Source organism: Armigeres subalbatus, chromosome 2 (genome assembly GCF_024139115.2).
Source record: "Armigeres subalbatus isolate Guangzhou_Male chromosome 2, GZ_Asu_2, whole genome shotgun sequence".
Classification (NCBI taxonomy): Eukaryota; Metazoa; Arthropoda; class Insecta; order Diptera; family Culicidae; genus Armigeres; species Armigeres subalbatus.
The window spans coordinates 77,106,342-77,123,476 of NC_085140.1; the positions used below are offsets into that span (position 1 = coordinate 77,106,342).

Below are 17,135 nucleotides of genomic sequence, written 5' to 3' on the forward strand. Positions count from 1 at the left end.
CGGCTAAGGATAAGTGCCCGAAAAATGAGTGACATTTTTTACGCGATTTTTTTGTATGAATTTGTATTTTGGCCATAACTTCTGATCCCATAGTCCGATCTAGCCAATTTCAAATAGGAAACAATGGGACAGGATTCTGCGTCGAATGCAACTTGTTGCGAGCAAATCGGTTGAGGATAAGTGCCCTAAAAATGAGTGACATTTTTTTAGTAGTTTTGCACACACACACACACACACACACATACACACACACACACAGACATCACCTCAATTCGTCGAACTGAGTCGATTGGTATATAACACTATGGGTCTGCGGGCCTTCTATAAAAAGTTTGTTTTTGGAGCGATCATATAGCCTTTACCGTATACTTAGTATACGAGAAAGGCAAAAAGTAAACAACAGCTGATTCTGTTTCTTTATGGCAAATGTTCGATGAATTTTTTCCGTTGCAACGGCAAAACACTCACCAACACTCGCAAAACTCGGCCGTTTGGGCCACCCGATATATACCACCCTGCACTCCTCCTACTCTACCAAACGACGGCAACCGATTTTATGTTCATCCGATGGGACTCTAGCAATATGGTTTGCACTGAGTAATCGAATGTATTATCTAAATTTTAAGTGGGGGTCTTTTGTACCTACCTGGAAATCACCCGAGTAGATTTTCTTTAATCCAAACAATGATTGGAAATTCTATACCCATAGGGGTACAATAGAATCCTGTATTGGATTATGGCGCCATTTGGACAGAGTGTTTAGTTCAATGCAGACGTACTCTAACGTGCAATTTGAAAGCTAAGTGAAGCCTAAAAGCGAATTTGGTAAATTGTTATCAACCAGTTCGCAGCATTTAATTCTAATAATAGTTAGATAGTTGTGAAAACATAGTAAGTGCAGATAATTCGTTGTGAAGAAATGATTGCTAATGAAAATTACTAGTCCTGTTTTAGAATTTCGTAGAAAACACGATAGTACAAAAGCACGTGTTCTTAGCGTAGGACTAGGGATTGGTAGCTATAATGATTATCCTTTTGTGAGAATCGACCTAATTATCCCGTTGAATAGGAATCCCTACTCAACGTGGGGTGCCTATGTGTACTCAGCGAAGGGACTGACCACACGTGCTGCCGTATCAAGTCGTTATCAGTCGAGTCGCCAAGGAGTCAGTTGGATCGAGCTGTGGTTCCACAACCGAATCAAGCCATTCGTCCGAGTCGTAAGTGAGGTGTTGCGTTTTCCACCCGTACGACCCATAACCACCCCCAAAGCTTCGTTGCCGAAGAGTACTCGCCCACCAACGTTTCGGTCGCCGCCTGAGAGGTTCATTTTTACGCACACGCACACAAGCCGGTCACTCGTGGAAATCTGCTTGACCGGAAGGCACTTTCGGTGCGGTTCACGCGTTCATTGGCGAACCATTTGAACTACGCGAGTACTCGTGAGCTCGAAATCGCTACGCGCGTCTTTTCTGGGACTTAGTGACTCACTGCTCGACCGTGTGACGGCAAGATCGGCTACAACTGATTTGAATTCCATGCGTACGCCAACGAAATCACCACCCCATCTCGATGCGTCGTGGGAACTCCTCAACAAGAGCCACGCTTAGAATAGAATTGAGGTAGGATAGATAGTAAGATCGCCCACCCGTCAATTGTAAACCCCTAAAATGAGATGCACAATAGACCTTTCCCGTCCGACCAAACACCTATGTTTTGTATTTTTCTCTGAAACGTCCTTGGGTTTAGTTAACATTGCGCATAAAATAAGCTGTTTATATGAAACGGTTATTTTCTTACAATTTTTTCAAAACATCAACATCGTCTGTTTTATTAGGTGAATATTACTGCCATACGATGGTGATCCTTGGATTTTAGAATGATTTGGCAACACTATACAGTGGTGAGAGCATCGTGAAATTATTTTCTTTCTGGCAACTCCGTATCTTGATTATTTACAATTGAAATGTCAAAACGAGCAGAGTGAGAAATGATATCGTAAACTCGACGCAAAGAACGGGAATCAAGAATCGTCGCCGGTTGTATGGTGTTTTGTTCTGTTGGAGAATATCGCAGCATTCGTCGACGGTCATATCCGGGCAAAGCCCGGATGTAATACATCTCGCATTCGTTGAAAAAAGTGATCAAAAGCATATAGGACGAAGCCCTCGGGAAGATTATAAATACCTTTGCAAAAAGTTTTGTTTGTTTAGTGAATTTACTGTAAAGTGGCAGAGAGAGGGCTACAAGTTTGTGCGTGTGTGCATTTTTATCGCAGCAAAGTTGTTCCGCCGGCGATCGTTTCCAGTATCAAGAGCCTCTTTCCTGCTTATACTTCGTCTTTGCATTTTTGCCTCCCGCCAGGCCGTGTCAGTGAAAAACAAAAAAAAAGAAAGTTTATTCATTTGGCGAGAAAAGGATGTAACCTTGCTCAATGGTGACAGTTCCGAATCCAGCTTCCAGTGTAAACAAAAGTGACAGTCGGTTCTTCTAGTGCAGGCGGACTGCTGAAGAGTATTTTTTCAATTTGTTTTCGTTCCGGTTACGGCAGAGAAGAGTGTACCATCGTAGAAAAACACACCCATAAGTACCTACCTAAGTAACTTCACAGAAAAGGCAGTGTGTGAGAAAGTGGCCTGCAGAACCATCGACAACAATCAGGACCATGATGCCCACCTTGTGTCCGTCCAGCGTGCCATGGATCGTTCTAAATCGTGAACACAAGTTTGGAAGCAGGTATACCGAGTACGGGAACAGCGTGCAATAGGAGTTGTTGGGTTCAGAGCAGAAGCACTAACAGTAGCAGTAGCTATCGTGTTGTCAGCGGAAGGAACTTCTCTAATCGAACAGTTGAAAGAGTAGCTGCATCGACGTCGGACGGCACAACAAAAACTAACCACAACAACAGCAGCAGACACAATAAGGTCAACCACCACATATAAGTGAATCTTCCTGAATCACCGCAAAGGAAGCTTTTTTGTTGTTCCTTAAAAGATAAAGCGTCGCCAATCCGGAAGAAAAGGAACATAGAAGTATTGTGAGTATACAAAAAAACTTATACAGTATTTATCTGAATGTTCAGTTTCAATGCCCACGTAGAAAAAAAAACAATTATACTAATGACACACTGATGGTATTCATACCATGGTACAAGAATCTTGAAATGTGTGCCATACATATTATTGTCTTCATTAAAGATAGCCTTGGAATTATTTTCTTGTCGCCTTGCACCATCGTACAAATACTACAGGAGTGTCCTTAGTACTACGCAGCATCGCCACGCCGTTCGACTTCGTGGACATCGGGCCCTAGAGTCGTGCAATTCTGATCCATAGCAAAACAGTTACATATTAACAATTAGTATATACTATCTCGCAAAGCTGTTCTATTAACAATTAATATATACTGTCTCGCTTCTGCCTTTCGTGAAATATCCCCCGATCGGAAACAACCTAACCGTTTTTATTTTATTCCAGAAACCAGAAGACACGTTTCAGAACCAGGAAAAAAAACTTGCATTGTTCTTTGAAGAATCGAGCGTCGCTTAGCCACAGACGTAGATAAAATAAAAGCATCTGCAACATAACGCTGTGTAAGTACACCAAAAAATTAGGACCGTGATAATAGATTTTTAAATTATTTCATATATTTGTATTTGTATTTAAAATATTCACGTACGTTTAGTATACGAGAAAGGAAACCACCCATTTTATCGTCACATCGATTCTATATACATACCTTACTTTTCCGGCAGTCTCAATTTGCAAAAGGAATAACGTACCTACTTCTGATGAAATCGAATTGAGATAATTAATTTCCTTGTTTGTCTATTAGTTTGATTCCTTTAAAACAAAGATTTTACATATATTAAATAAATCGAATCTATTGAAGGTCTTAGGTTGAAAATAAATACAATAATGATGGATTTTGCCTTTCCCGTACATTACGTATACTTTATACTGCTGTCCCAAGCATAGTAGTTCCATGTTGGGCTTCTTGCTGCCCTGGCGGCCAACAAAAGAATTCATCAGTGGATTTAAGAACTAGAAAGGATGGCTGGCAAGCCTAGCCATCACGTCTGATAGAGAACTAACGTATCTGAGCAAATGTGACACCGCCAGCACAGTGGGAATGGCATAGCAAAAAAACGACATGGGATAACTATGTTTGACACGGCAGTATACTGCCGTTCTACGCATAATTGTCCCATGTTACCTTTGATGAAAAAATCCAAACTCAATTCAATTTGTCCCACTGATTTCAAAATCGATTGGATCTTAAAATTTAACAAATATTTATGGGATGTTATGAGCATAGGCAAGACTTTTCCAGGATATAAAACGAATTACTATTTATTTAAACGGTTTTCAGTCTCTATCATCATCAAAAAACAACTTCCTTTTTTTCGGTGGGACAAATTGACTTGAGTTAACGATTTTTCGTCAAAGGTTACATGGGACAATTATGCGTAGAACGGCAGTATAGCCGCGCTCCAAAAACAAACTTTTTATAGGAGGTTCGGAAACCCATAGTGTTGTACATATACCGATCAACTCAGCTCATCGAATTAGAATTCCTGTGTGTGTGCGTACGCAAACAAAAATCTCACTAATTTTCTTGGCACCTAGGTACTACAGACACTATAGATTCCATAGACGAGCGCAGGCACGATTGAGTCATTTCGATGAACTGTGTTTTCCACTTTTTTACAGTGTACCACGGGAATTTGACGTCACACGCTTCGTTGCTTGAATTGCAATCGTGACGGCATGCTCGTTTGGCTACACTAACTGACAGTTCGTTTGGTTACACTCGCTTTCGCCTCAGCTCGTCTATGGAATCTATAGTCTATGCTATGTAAGTACTTATTTTCAACAAATTTGCATGCGACAAGTTGCTTTTGATAGGAAATCCTGTATCATCGTTTCTTTCGATGGGCTCAGAACAATGCTCAGAAGCTATGGTTGAAATATTTTCTTCAATATAAAATTTGTTTCTTAATCGATTTATTCGCAACTTTTTAATTTTCGAGGAATTGTGTCTCCTTGTTTCCTTTGAGCTATGAGCTATGAAGTTGTGGTCATAATACTATTAATAATAGCAAAACTCGCATCATAATCGATTTACTCGGAATAAGTTGCATTCATCTCAATGTTTCCTATTGCGAACGGGCTGGTAACTATGGGATCAGCCTTTTTTAAATACGGATTACGGGCAACTTTTCATACTTTGCAACAATTATAGTTATAAATAATGATTCAATTTTCTAACGCCCGTATTCTTAATATACCATATCAATTTCATTTCATATTATAGGTGATAAGAGAACTCTTCGAATATGTCAATTGGGACAGGCTACGAGAAGGCGGACTCTAGAAACCTGCCGTCAATAATGGAAGATACTGTGATTAATTTTTTCACATCAAATCCAAATTTCGTGACTTCAGAATCTAGACAAGTGAAGATGCAAAGGTGAGAAGTTTAAATAAATATATACAGTAGACGTTCGATAACTGCAAGTCGTTTAACTGCAATACTTTTTAACTACAATTCGATAGTTCCAACAGTTTTGCAGTTATCAAACGGCTACACTATATATACACCTGTGTTTAGAATAATAGCAGCGGAAGCCGTTTTTCATACAAACTGGTCAACTTTGAAAAGCTGTATCTTTATACCCCGATGACCGATTGAGCGAAATTTACACATACCAAGTAGCAATTTTTTCGAATGGCGCGTTCATAAATTAAGCACGAGGTCAAATTGTTCCATAAAATATTTGTATTTTTTAAATTATAAACTTTGTGTCTCATAGCACCTGAGTTCAAATTTAAAACATTCCAATCAATAGTTTTCCTGATATTCCCAAAACAAAAACTGCTGTTATTTTGAACAATTTGACCTAGTGCGTAATTTTTGAACACGCCACTGGATACAATTGATACATAGTATGTGTAAATTTCAACATATTTGTAGTTCACTGTCAAAATTTCAGCTCAATCGGTCATCGGGGTACAAAGTTACAGCTTGACAAAGTTGACCATTTTGTATGAAAAACGGCTTCCGCTGCTATTATTCTGAACACAGATATATATATATATATATATATATATATATATATATATATATATATATATATATATATATATATATATATATATATATATATATATATATATATATATATATATATATATATATATATACAAACATACATATTTTTCAGATCTGGTAGAAAGAATTACGGCGATATGGCAGTTGGGTTTGTAAAACTTCAGCGGTTTGGAGAAAAATGCAGAATTATAGCGAGTGTGGTTCCAGAGCATAGAGTAAATCAACGCTCATATGAAGTATCACTAGTCATTAATGAAGCAAATGAATTGATAGAAGATTTCTCCTGTGAATGTGAGGCCAACATGGGTAAGTTAAATAAAAAAATACTATCGCACTCATTTCACGGATTTCGGTGAATTTTGGTGAAATTTTACAAAAAACTGCGATTTATTTATTTTTTGTAGTTTCTTAGAAATAGGATATAATTATACTTGAACACCGAACCTTCCTTAGCCTTAGTTCAGGCTCAGTTTAGAAAATTTTCGGGATTAAAATGTTCTTGTTTCCCCTGGGCATAAAATGCCATTGCGTTGGACCCATGATATGTTAATGCGAACAATGTAGCTTGGCTTTGACAATATTTGACATATTTCAGTTGATAACACTAGGATATACTCTAAAAGAAGTTTAACGATAATGACTAAATATTCGCAACCTGTATTAAAATCGATTACTAATTACTGGGGCGATTATTCAACATGTGGTTTTCGTTGGGTGAAAGCTCTTGAGTATTCCTTTTAGCTATGCAGGTTTTCTTTTAACCTGCGCTTAATGTGGAAGCGTTATTATCCTCGTTATTATCAGTATAATGAAAGAATAAATTTCCCCATACTAATTTGCATGCTAACTTGAAACGGCTTGTGCCAAATCAATTTTAATCCAAAAGAGCTCAAATTTTCAGAGGACACTCAGAACATGATAAAGAATCAGATGAGCGCTGTGGAGCAAAATAGAATTTTTGAACCACCCTATTACTCATCATCTAACATTTTTCATTTATTTAACGCTTTATTTCAATCAAGCTATACCTTCTATATACTGCCGCTAACCGCATGCCGAGCACATCTGTATATGGCATCCATATACATATGTGCTTGACTTGCGGTTATCGGAAGTATACCTCCTAATCAAAACTAGAATCAATTTAAACAGTTTTTCATTTCGCCGGTAACTGGTTTTAAAGTTGCGTATCAACACTAATTATTACAATTTTTTTACAGGTGGCTGCAAGCATGTTTCGGTTTTCATATTTTGGATTTTTCGGAGAAATGAAACACCAGCTTCCACAGAGGTAGAATGTTACTGGAATGCAGCCCCAATGACAGCAGCAGCTCGGAAAAAAGGTGTACTATGGGCAAATGAAATAGTATTTTCAAAGAATACTCCAAGTACCCTTGATAATGACCAAGAAAATGAGGATGGTACAGATCGAGTTTTAAAGAAACAAATTGATCCTTTAAAAAAACTAGATATTAACGTGAAATATGCACTTCATTCTAATTTCAAGGATTGTAAGAATCCCTTTGGTATACTAAAATATTTAATGCCATATGATGATGCAAAAACTATTCAAATAGATACTCTATTCATAATGTTTAAGAAGTCGAAGCCTGTCAATATGAATATGCAAACTTTCTTCAAATACTGTGAAACCAAAATGAGCTATTCAATTCTTGAGCAAGTTCAAACTCATACAACAGAACAGAGTGAGAGTCAAGAATGGATTCGATTACGCATAGGACGTATAACTGCTTCAATTTGCTATGAAGCTTCAAAATGCAAAACGTTCGCTGGATCATTAGTTGAACGTATTATGGGATTCACCTCACCTTTCGAGACACAAAATATGAAGCGCGGAAAAGAGTTAGAAAAAAAAGTTCTTGCAGTGTTGTCTTCGAAGTATGGTACGATCTCTGAAGCAGGATTGTTCTTGTCAAGAACATACCCTTTTCTTGGAGCATCACCAGATGGGATTCAAAAAAATATTATTTATGAAATCAAATGTCCTGCTACAATGAAATCTTTAAACAAATATTATATAAGTGAATCAGGCAATATTATGGCAAAATGTCTTGCGCAAATACAGCTGCAATTGCATCTCTGTCGAAGAAAAAAAGCTCTATTTTGTGTTGCGAAACCCATTTTTGAAACTGATGCAATTGTAGATAATATAATAATTAAGGAAGTAACGCATGACCAGAAATATTGTTTAGCTTTAATACAAAAATTAGAAAGTTTTTGGGAAAAAGCAGTATTTGTCAAGCTATTAGCACAATATTCTTATGAATGTAAATAAATTGTGATTGTACGATTTTAAATTGTTTATTCATTGATCAAATTAGGTTGAATATTACATATACCACATGCAATGCACACATAATAATCTAACTTATTTATTATTCTACTTTCCACTGTTGCGTGAGGTTTAAGCAATTGAAAATCTCTTAATCTTCCTATAGCTCTTTCTACATGTATACGCAAGCTAGCTATTCTTTTATTCAACAAAACTTCCTCGCGACTCATTTTTTTGCTTACAGTTGTGCTTGGCGGCCTTACTAAGCTACATTTTTTCTCACGTATATCTAGTTCTATCGATTTGAATCCTCTGTCGGCCATAACCATCGTATTTTCAAATAGTTTGTCTAGAAAACCACTTTCCCTAACAATCTCTTTATCTGATATACGTCCTCCAGCCCCCTTTGATATATAATTTATTAACCCGTCTGGCAAACATGCAATTAGATATTTTATTGTATTACATTTTTTGTACATTGAGTACGATAATGCTTGATGCACAGCATTTGTAGGCCGTTCTATCTGAATTTCGAAGCAGTCAATAATAGTATTAACAGCTCCAAATCTATGCTTAAAAGTACTGGGCAAATTTATTTGAACTTCCTCGACTTCTGGCCAAACTATGAACCCGTCCATAGCATCTGCCAACAGAGCAATATTTTCATTTATGATTCTTCCTATACTTGATGTCGAAAGCTGGAACTGTATCGCCAAATGCCAATATGCCTCATTCAGCCGAAGTTTTCGAAATATGATAAACATATCTCGTACACTTATACCAGTAGCCTCAGCGAGAATGTCTATCACATGGAATGATTCCTTGGGGATTCCAGTGTAATGCTTTGAATTATTTTGGATTGCTTCCATAGTAAATTCAATTTGAGTTCTTTTGATTTGGTAATTATAAGCACTCGGAAGCGATTCTTCTGTTGATGGGAATGAACACGCGCTCGTGGCAGAAGGCTTGTAAGAATCCGTTGATTTTGACTCAATTGTGGATATATTACTTTCCAATGTACTGCGACTAACGGCACTTAGAATGCAATCTGCAAAACATCAAGAAAAATAAGATACAACTTGAAACTATTTAAAGTTGAACCACAGTTAAACTAGTTCTTGATTTGCCCAATCCGATGCCGAATGGGTCGTTTGGCCGAAAAGTTTGAAAAAATTAATCACTATAGGAAGTAGGAAGTTAGAAGTGAAAAATGAAAAGTGAACTGAGAACTGAGAACAGAGAACTTCTTCCTTCGTCCTTGTTTCTCCTTTCTTCCTTTTTTCTTCTTCCTTCTCCCTTCTTTCTCATTTCTTCTGCCTTTTTCTTTTTTTCCCTCTTCATTCTACCTTCTTTTTGCTTCCTTCTTTCTTCTATCTTCTTCCTTTTTTCTTCCTTCTTCCTTCGTCCTTTTTCCGTCTTTTTCCTTTCTCATTTCTTCCTCCTTCTTTCTACTTCCTTCTTCCCTCTTCTTTTTATCTTCCCTTCTTCCCGCGTCCTTCTTTCTTCATTCTTCTTCCGTCTTCCTTCTTCATTCTTCTTCCGTCTTCCTTCTTCCATCTTTCTTCTTACTTCTTTATTCTTCCTTCTTTCTTCTTACTTGTTTCTTCTTTTCCTTATTTTTTCGTATTTCTTACTTCTTTCTTCTTCCTTCTTCTTTCTTCCTTATTGATACTTCCATCTTTCTTCCTTCCTCCTTTTTTCCTCCTTCTTCCGTTCTTCCTTCTTTTATCTTCCTTTTACATTCTTTCTTCCTTCTTCTTTCTTTCTTCTTCATTCTCCCTTCTTCTTTATTACTTCTTCATTATTGCTACTTCCGTCCTCATTCTTCTCTCTTCCTTCTTCCTTCTTAATTTTTCCATTTTTCTTCTTCCTTCTTTCTTCCTTGTTTCTTCTTCCTTCTTGCTTTATCATTCTTTCATCTTCCATCTTTTTTCTTACTTACTACTTCACACACTTAATAAGTACAGGTATTTCAACACATTGTTTCGTGCTCGGAAGATGGTGGTAGAGGAGTTGGACGATGGATTTTTCAGAAAAAATTTCAAACTGTTACGTCTGTTTGTCTATGATTATATTTTTAACGATTATTTAAAAAAATAATAATTATAGTCAATTGTCCTAATTAATCCGGAATATTCGGCTAGCGAATCGAAATGTTCCTCTCAGCTCCACATTTAAAAATTAACAGAAAATTAATGTTAACACGCGGATTGTGGAAAAATCCTACATTTCGGTTTTTAGTGTACCTTTTTGTGACGATGCCTGACTGGATGTTCCGGGCTGGCAATCAACAAAAGCATATGAAATTGAAAGCGGCGTTTTGGAGATCATTGTTTCTGTCCCAATATCTGGCAAAAAATGACACAATTTTTTAAGAATTGATTAGTTCAAATACGTTTGATTGGATTCTCAGTGTGAGTTTGCTATATTTTACCGCTTTGAGATGATGATGCCTGATTTGGGGTTTCACGCTGGCAATCAACAGAAGCATGCGATGTTGGTAGCTGCAGTTGGGGGATAACCGTTTCAGACCCATCTGAATTTAATGGATCCGCTATTATTGACTCGACATCAGGCAAAGATGGCACACTTTTATCGTAGTTGACTAATTCAAGTTCTTCTGTAGGTAGGTTTTTATGTGGAACCACTCCTTTCTTTAATTTGAAATAGCGTCGGAATCCTTGCGGTTGGTTACAATATTCTGCGTAATTTGCGCAATCTTCCATTAGCTATGAAAAAGATATTGCAAATAATTGTTCATAAAACATTTAAATAAACTACTTACGTCAAAATGTAGCTCACAGCAGAACAACCTTTTCGCCCGGTAACGTGGATTCATTTTTGTTAGCCATTTTTTTCTTTGATTCTGGTTCTTGATGGGAACGACCACAAAAACCATTCCAGGATTTTTGCCACTGCTCGATCCGCAGTCTCGCACAGCACAGTTTTTTATAAATTGCCGTTTCGTTGGCTCCATTTTCGATTGGTTTTCCTGGCCCTGTTGTTTTTTGGATCACCCTAATTAACAATTTCCAATCTGTTTCATTAAATTTTGAAAGTAGACAGTAATTTAATATTTCAAATCATTAGTTTTTTTCTCTATCAATTTCTATCAATATTTACTTACATTTATAGTTTTTTTTTCAAAATTTCCTTTCTATAATCTTAATACTGAGTCAACCTGTTTTGCTCCGCAATCTATAACAATATACATTTTAGCAATAAATAACTTACTAATCAATGTCTTTTCACCTGTTATAGATCCGAATATTGGCTGTGAACAATACTCCCCCTCAAAACTTTTTAGCGAATGGTGAACTTTAGTTAATTTACCCCAAATCAATAAATCTCACAATTTCCTAACAAACTTTAATACCATTTTGTTTTTAATTGTTCACATTCTGGCTGTTAACGCTGCTAACGTAACGTTCGTCTTGACAACCTCATTTATCGCGAAACAGAAGCAACCTCGTTGTCGCATGGGTTGCAGGGTTCTCGATGTCGGGTGTTAGCATTGCCAACAACTCTGCTTGGAATAAAATCACAGACAAACAGACGTAACTCTAATGAAATTTCCATCAACACTCAGCTCAACGGTCATTTTAAATTCAACTGTTTATGAATTTCACATAAAGAGGCGCGCACGTTGTTGACTTTGCCATACTAAACTTTATTGCCACATGCACATGAGGTGGTGGTAAAGTATCTGTGCGATACATTTTGAAGCAAATTGCTCTAGCTGTTACGTCTGTTTGTCTGTGATTAAATATTTGGCAGTGAGAGTAAATCCTGTTATCCATGAACAAATCAAGCCTGTGTGTAGCACTGTGTGGATAGGCCAGGTATCATTTAAGATGCTCGTCGAACGCATTGTTGCGTGAAAATGAGATGAGTATAGATACCTAAAAAGCACAGACAAACAGACATAACACATTGAACATTTACCCATCAAATTCATCGTCGTTCAAACACTAACGACATCTGTTGATTTCAGTTAGTTGGGCAAATCACGAACCAGGTGGCGGTAGTGAGCAAACGTCACACTCGAGCAAAAACGATGCGCGCGCCACAAGTGATCGATTGGCCAACTAATGATTATTTGAATTGACCAGTAAATCACGGAACGATGGAAATTTGACGAGTGTTATGTCTGTTTGTCTGTGTAAAAAGTATTTTGATGTTATACGCGTGTGTGTGTGTGTGTGTGTGTGTGTGTGTGTGTGTGTGTGTGTGTGTGTGTGTGTGTGTGTGTGTGTGTGTGTGTGTGTGTGTGTGTGTGTGTGTGTGTGTAAATGCGTAGGATTGCCAATCCGGAGATGGCGAATTCGATTCTCGGTCCGGTTTAGCATGTATATTGAGTTGACCGTGGAAAAATTTTTCCAAGTAACCATGTAACCTCGTGAGGAATGAGTAGCATGATATGCATTTATATATTTAAGACATGTATGCATGTAATTTTTTTTATAAAGAGAACTATAATATAGCTATTCGTATTAATATAACAAATTATATGGAAATTTAGTTAGCTATCGTTGGCACCCCGCGTATTTATAATTCTCATTTTATAAATTCTAGACAGTAGTAAATAAAACAAGACTGATTTTATATTTACTCCTTTATATTTATTTATTTTATTCTAAGAACTATTTTGTTATATAATAGAGACACATATGCACAGTTTCTCACTGCTTCCATGCCCACTAATACTAAGGACACACCTGTGGTACTTGTACCATGGTACAAGAGAACAAGAAAATTATTCCAAGACTATCTTTAATTAAAACAATAATTGGTATGGTACTCATTTCAAGATTCTTGTACCATGGTACTTGTACCACCAGCGTGTTATTAGTATAATTCCTGTCTTTTCTAAAAATAATCTTCATATCAGGGATAAATACCAAAGGATGTGGCTCCATGGTATAAGTTGCTCAATTTCAGACAATTCAGCATTCTTCAAGTTCGTTTTTAATTGTAATAAGCTCTTATATCTGATTTATTAGCTCAATCTAGCGACGAAACACCACTGCGATCGGTTTTTTTTAATTAAAATTAAATTGATTGTAAGATTGATTTCAGTGTGGGGAAAGTCCAACGGCAGCTGATTTAGATAATTTATTTTTAAAGGAAAATGAATTTATCACTGCATCTATCGCTTCCCTATTAAGCGAAAGGAGAACCCATAAGATGAATGGCAAAATTATGATACTGTTTGCAAATTCTTCGTATTTTAATCGTTCCGATAATAAGTAATTCATTTAAATCCATAGGTTTAGAATCTTTGGTCATGATCTTTTTGGTCATGATAATTAAATTTCTCAGAGGGAATCACTCAAACGTGTGGTGCAACATTGTCTGTGCTATCTCTCACGCCGGGAGCAACAAAGTTGCCGGTTGAGTAGTTTCTAGGGTAAACAATGACATGGATTAAAATCGATTAGGTACTAATTATAGGTACAAGTAATTACGACGCAGTTTTCATTTAGTGAAAGCTCTTAAATATTGATTTTAGTTATGTAAGTTCTCTTTTCGCCAGCGCTTGATCAGTACGATGAAACATTTATTTTTCCTAATTTTTTTTACTAATTTTTGTATGTACAATTTATGTTAGATTTAACAGCACTTACCAAGGTCCAAGCTGATCCGGAGGGTCAGCTGTATAATTTGGACATTAACGACAGCTCTAGATCGTGATGGAATGTGCAGTGCCACCGAATGAAGCGGTTTATCCTGGATCCATTCTTGAATCCGAATACTCCAGATACAGCTCTGGCGTAGCACACACGCGGGTAATAATTGTACGATCCGTACCTTTTTAACAAACCCACTCACTAGTCTACTCCCCCTATACTGTTACGTAATTGGTAAACATATCCCTAAGAGCCTTGAAGGACATTGTCCCAGAACTCCACAACGTAATAAGTACTTGCAGCCAGAAATCCGTGGATTGATTTTGATTTGTCGAATGTCACCGTTTGGAAAAAAAAAATGATGTTAATTAGTTTCAGAAAACTTTTCCGACTGATACCTCGGACATTGTACTAATCACAAAAACCAAATAATCATCTTCCGGATGCAAGCGCATATTTCCAGAGAGCAGTGGCTATGGTAAAACGACAAAGATTTGTGGGCTATGGACAATCCTCTGAACTACTCCCATCCTCGCACCAACTGAGGATATCGGCTATCTTCGGTCGTATTGCTGTCGTATTCCTTGCGGTTTCCGCTTTCCTTTCGCTGGATTCTGGCTGACCGACCGGAAAACCGACCGAGAATTCGGGATAGCTTCACAAACAAGCCTTGCTGTTGAAAATGTGAACACTGCATCTTTGTCGTTCCCAAGGCGCTGCTTCGAAAAAGTCCAGGGCGGTTTCGATGGATTTGCAACGGGAATAGATTTCTTTGTTGCCGGGGGCTGTCTTCCTACGCTGTTTATAGAAAACAACAATTTATTAAAACATAGAAAATAAATAGTTGAGGCTTACATTAGTTTCGGATTAGCTTATTGGATTAGTCAATTGGTGTCACCGCTGCCTATAAGCACAAAATAAACCATGCAAAACTTCGGCAAACAAAAAACAGTTGTCAAAACAAACAAAAATATAAATAAATAACTTTGAATTCACCTCGCACGATAGGAGAGACTTGGGTTTCACGGGTTTTGTGGGGGGAAAAACTATTAAGGAAACAGGGGTGAAAAATTCCCAAAAAAGAGTTTGATTGTTTTTCAATAGTTCCAGGCGAAATAAAATACAGGTTTCTTGAGAAAAGTGTCTCATAAAAACGAAAGGAATCATTTGAGCGAAAAATATTTTTTCACGGGAAAGGTCTATTAATATACCTGCTTTTGAGTTTGTTACTTCTAGATGCTTTGTTTAAATGGTGTTAGTTTTAATTATAATATTTGATCGGTTTGATGAATGATATTTTCCCTTTGGTCCAAAGGGTTCCCAATTTATTTGTTTCGGGTTTGGGTAGTTGGAGTGAACGAGAGTGTTTGAACCACTTGACTCGCCTAAGGATAAGGGTCTCAGCTGGACTCAAACGTACGTCAGCAGCCTCCCTAGTACTGGGAGTGGCGCTTAAGCTGCTGAATGGTTGTAAGGACATACTTCTTCGTTACAAATTATTCATCGAATCGGTAATATTATTCAGTTTCTATTCATGGAATGATAATTCTTCAAGTAATAGTGATTTTATGATACAGATGAAAATTGTCAAACTATTCATAATTAAATTCCGATCATACACCAAACAATTATTATTCATAGAATTATTAAATGCATGATAAAGTGATTGTATCCTCAATGATACAGCAATTTGGTTCATTCGCAAAAAAGATCATTTTTGAATGGTAATGATGCTTAACGACCCTTTCAGTGTATCATCCAAATTCCTATAGAATTGTAGAGGCTATCATCAAAATTATTCATGGTAGAATTGGTGTGTAATTTACTATAGTTGCCTCTGCTGCGATGTCCCGCTGGGTTCCAGTCTAATGCTTGTTTACAGATTTCGTTTCCGCCCCTCCGTAGAGTGTGGCTGATCCAGCCCCACTTCCGATCCCGAATTTCTGTTGCTATCGGCCTCTGGTGACAACGACGATGGAGCTTGTTGTTTGAGATCCAGTTGTGAGGCCACCAGGCCCGAATTATATACCGCAGGCATCTGTTGATGAACACCTGCAGCCGTTGAGTGTTCTCCACTGATACACACCATGTTTCGCTAGCGTATAACAGCACAAATTTCACGTCAGAGTTGAAAATTCGTATTTTAGTGCGTTCACTCGGGTGCAAGGGTGCAGCCCTTGCTTTCTTGATCCGTGCGCCTATGTCGATCTTAGTACCGCCGTCTGACGCTATTTGGCTACCAAGATATTGGAAGCTTTCAACATTCTCCACTGGTTGCCCGGCTAACTGTGAAACTGGAAGGAGTCTTCGTGTTTACATCCAACGATTTGGTTTTGTTGACATTGATGACTAAACCTGCCGAAGAGGAGCGCTCGGCAAGGTTGTTGAGCTTACTCTGCATATCAGAGCGCCATTGCGCGAAGAGTGCAACGTCATCAGCCAATTCGAAGTCGTTTAGGCGCTCCATGGTTATAGGCTGTCATAACAGCCCGCGGTTTGGTTCACGGTCAATCGCATCTACCATAATCTCATCGATTACGATGAGGAACAGTTTACGGTGATAGAATACACTGTGCCTCACACCAGCTACGACCCGGATAGGGTCGGACAGGACCCCATTGTGCAACACTCTACACGAAAAGGTCTCGTACTGTGCTTCGATGAGGCCGATGATTTTCTCAGGAACCCCCTTGCGTCTCAGGGCGCCCCACATATTCTCGTGATTGAGACGGTCGGAAGCTTTTTCGTAGTCAATGAATAACAAGTAAAGGGACTCTTGGAATTCGTTGACCTGCTCCAGAATTATGCGGAGCGTGACAATATGATCCACACAGGATCTTCCAGCACGGAATCCGGCTTGCTGCCGCCGGAGAGTCGCATCGATCTTCTCCTGAATCCGGGCTAGGATAATTTTGCACAGAACTTTGAGAACAGTACACAGCAACATAATGCATCGCCAGTTATCGCATACAGTCAGGTCACCCTTTTTGGGCACCTTCACTAAGATACCTTGCATCCAGTCGACCGGGAAAGTTGCGGTGTCCCAGATATTACGAAATAAACGATGCAGTAGTTGAGCGGATGTCATGGTACACTTT

General features: G+C 37.9%; 3 protein-coding genes across 4 annotated transcripts; 1 reads left to right on the plus strand and 2 right to left on the minus strand.

Moving 5' to 3' along the window:
* Positions 1-1,730: 1,730 nt before the first annotated feature.
* LOC134209280 (uncharacterized) lies at positions 1,731-8,426 on the plus strand. Of its 2 annotated transcripts, XM_062685275.1 has the most exons (5): positions 1,749-3,037; positions 3,477-3,592; positions 5,317-5,472; positions 6,227-6,420; positions 7,335-8,426. In XM_062685275.1, the coding sequence occupies exons 3-5, from the start codon at positions 5,339-5,341 to the stop codon at positions 8,408-8,410; spliced, it is 1,404 nt and encodes a 467-aa protein (XP_062541259.1). In that variant the 5' UTR covers positions 1,749-3,037; positions 3,477-3,592; positions 5,317-5,338; the 3' UTR covers positions 8,411-8,426. The 2 variants fall into 2 exon arrangements, with proteins under 2 accessions (XP_062541260.1, XP_062541259.1); XM_062685276.1 differs by lacking the exon at positions 3,477-3,592 and having other exon boundaries at positions 1,731-3,037.
* LOC134209054 (uncharacterized) lies at positions 7,452-10,388 on the minus strand. Its single transcript, XM_062685035.1, has 2 exons — positions 10,385-10,388; positions 7,452-9,455 (listed from the first exon to the last, which is right to left on the minus strand). Exons 1-2 carry the CDS (start codon positions 10,386-10,388, stop codon positions 8,437-8,439), a joined length of 1,023 nt encoding a protein of 340 aa, XP_062541019.1. The 3' UTR covers positions 7,452-8,436.
* Positions 10,389-10,454: 66 nt separating this feature from the next.
* On the minus strand, positions 10,455-12,030 carry LOC134209281 (uncharacterized). Its single transcript, XM_062685278.1, has 5 exons — positions 11,660-12,030; positions 11,535-11,605; positions 11,193-11,444; positions 10,842-11,136; positions 10,455-10,755 (listed from the first exon to the last, which is right to left on the minus strand). The coding sequence occupies exons 3-5, from the start codon at positions 11,382-11,384 to the stop codon at positions 10,631-10,633; spliced, it is 612 nt and encodes a 203-aa protein (XP_062541262.1). The 5' UTR covers positions 11,385-11,444; positions 11,535-11,605; positions 11,660-12,030; the 3' UTR covers positions 10,455-10,630.
* Positions 12,031-17,135: the final 5,105 nt, after the last annotated feature.

What these genes read in the sequence shown, in the direction of transcription:
- LOC134209280 (XM_062685276.1), top strand. Translation starts at nt 5,339, where the DNA reads ATGTCAATTGGGACAGGCTACGAGAAGGCGGACTCTAGAAACCTGCCG. An exon ending in AGACAAGTGAAGATGCAAAG is followed by an intron (nt 5,473 to 6,226) that starts GTGAGAAGTTTA and finishes CATATTTTTCAG; the next exon opens with ATCTGGTAGAAAGAATTACG. An exon ending in TGAATGTGAGGCCAACATGG is followed by an intron (nt 6,421 to 7,334) that starts GTAAGTTAAATA and finishes ATTTTTTTACAG; the next exon opens with GTGGCTGCAAGCATGTTTCG.
- LOC134209281 (XM_062685278.1), bottom strand. Translation starts at nt 11,384, where the DNA reads ATGGAGCCAACGAAACGGCAATTTATAAAAAACTGTGCTGTGCGAGAC. An exon ending in GCTGTGAGCTACATTTTGAC is followed by an intron (nt 11,137 to 11,192) that starts GTAAGTAGTTTA and finishes TCTTTTTCATAG; the next exon opens with CTAATGGAAGATTGCGCAAA. An exon ending in GGCATCATCATCTCAAAGCG is followed by an intron (nt 10,756 to 10,841) that starts GTAAAATATAGC and finishes ATTTTTTGCCAG; the next exon opens with ATATTGGGACAGAAACAATG.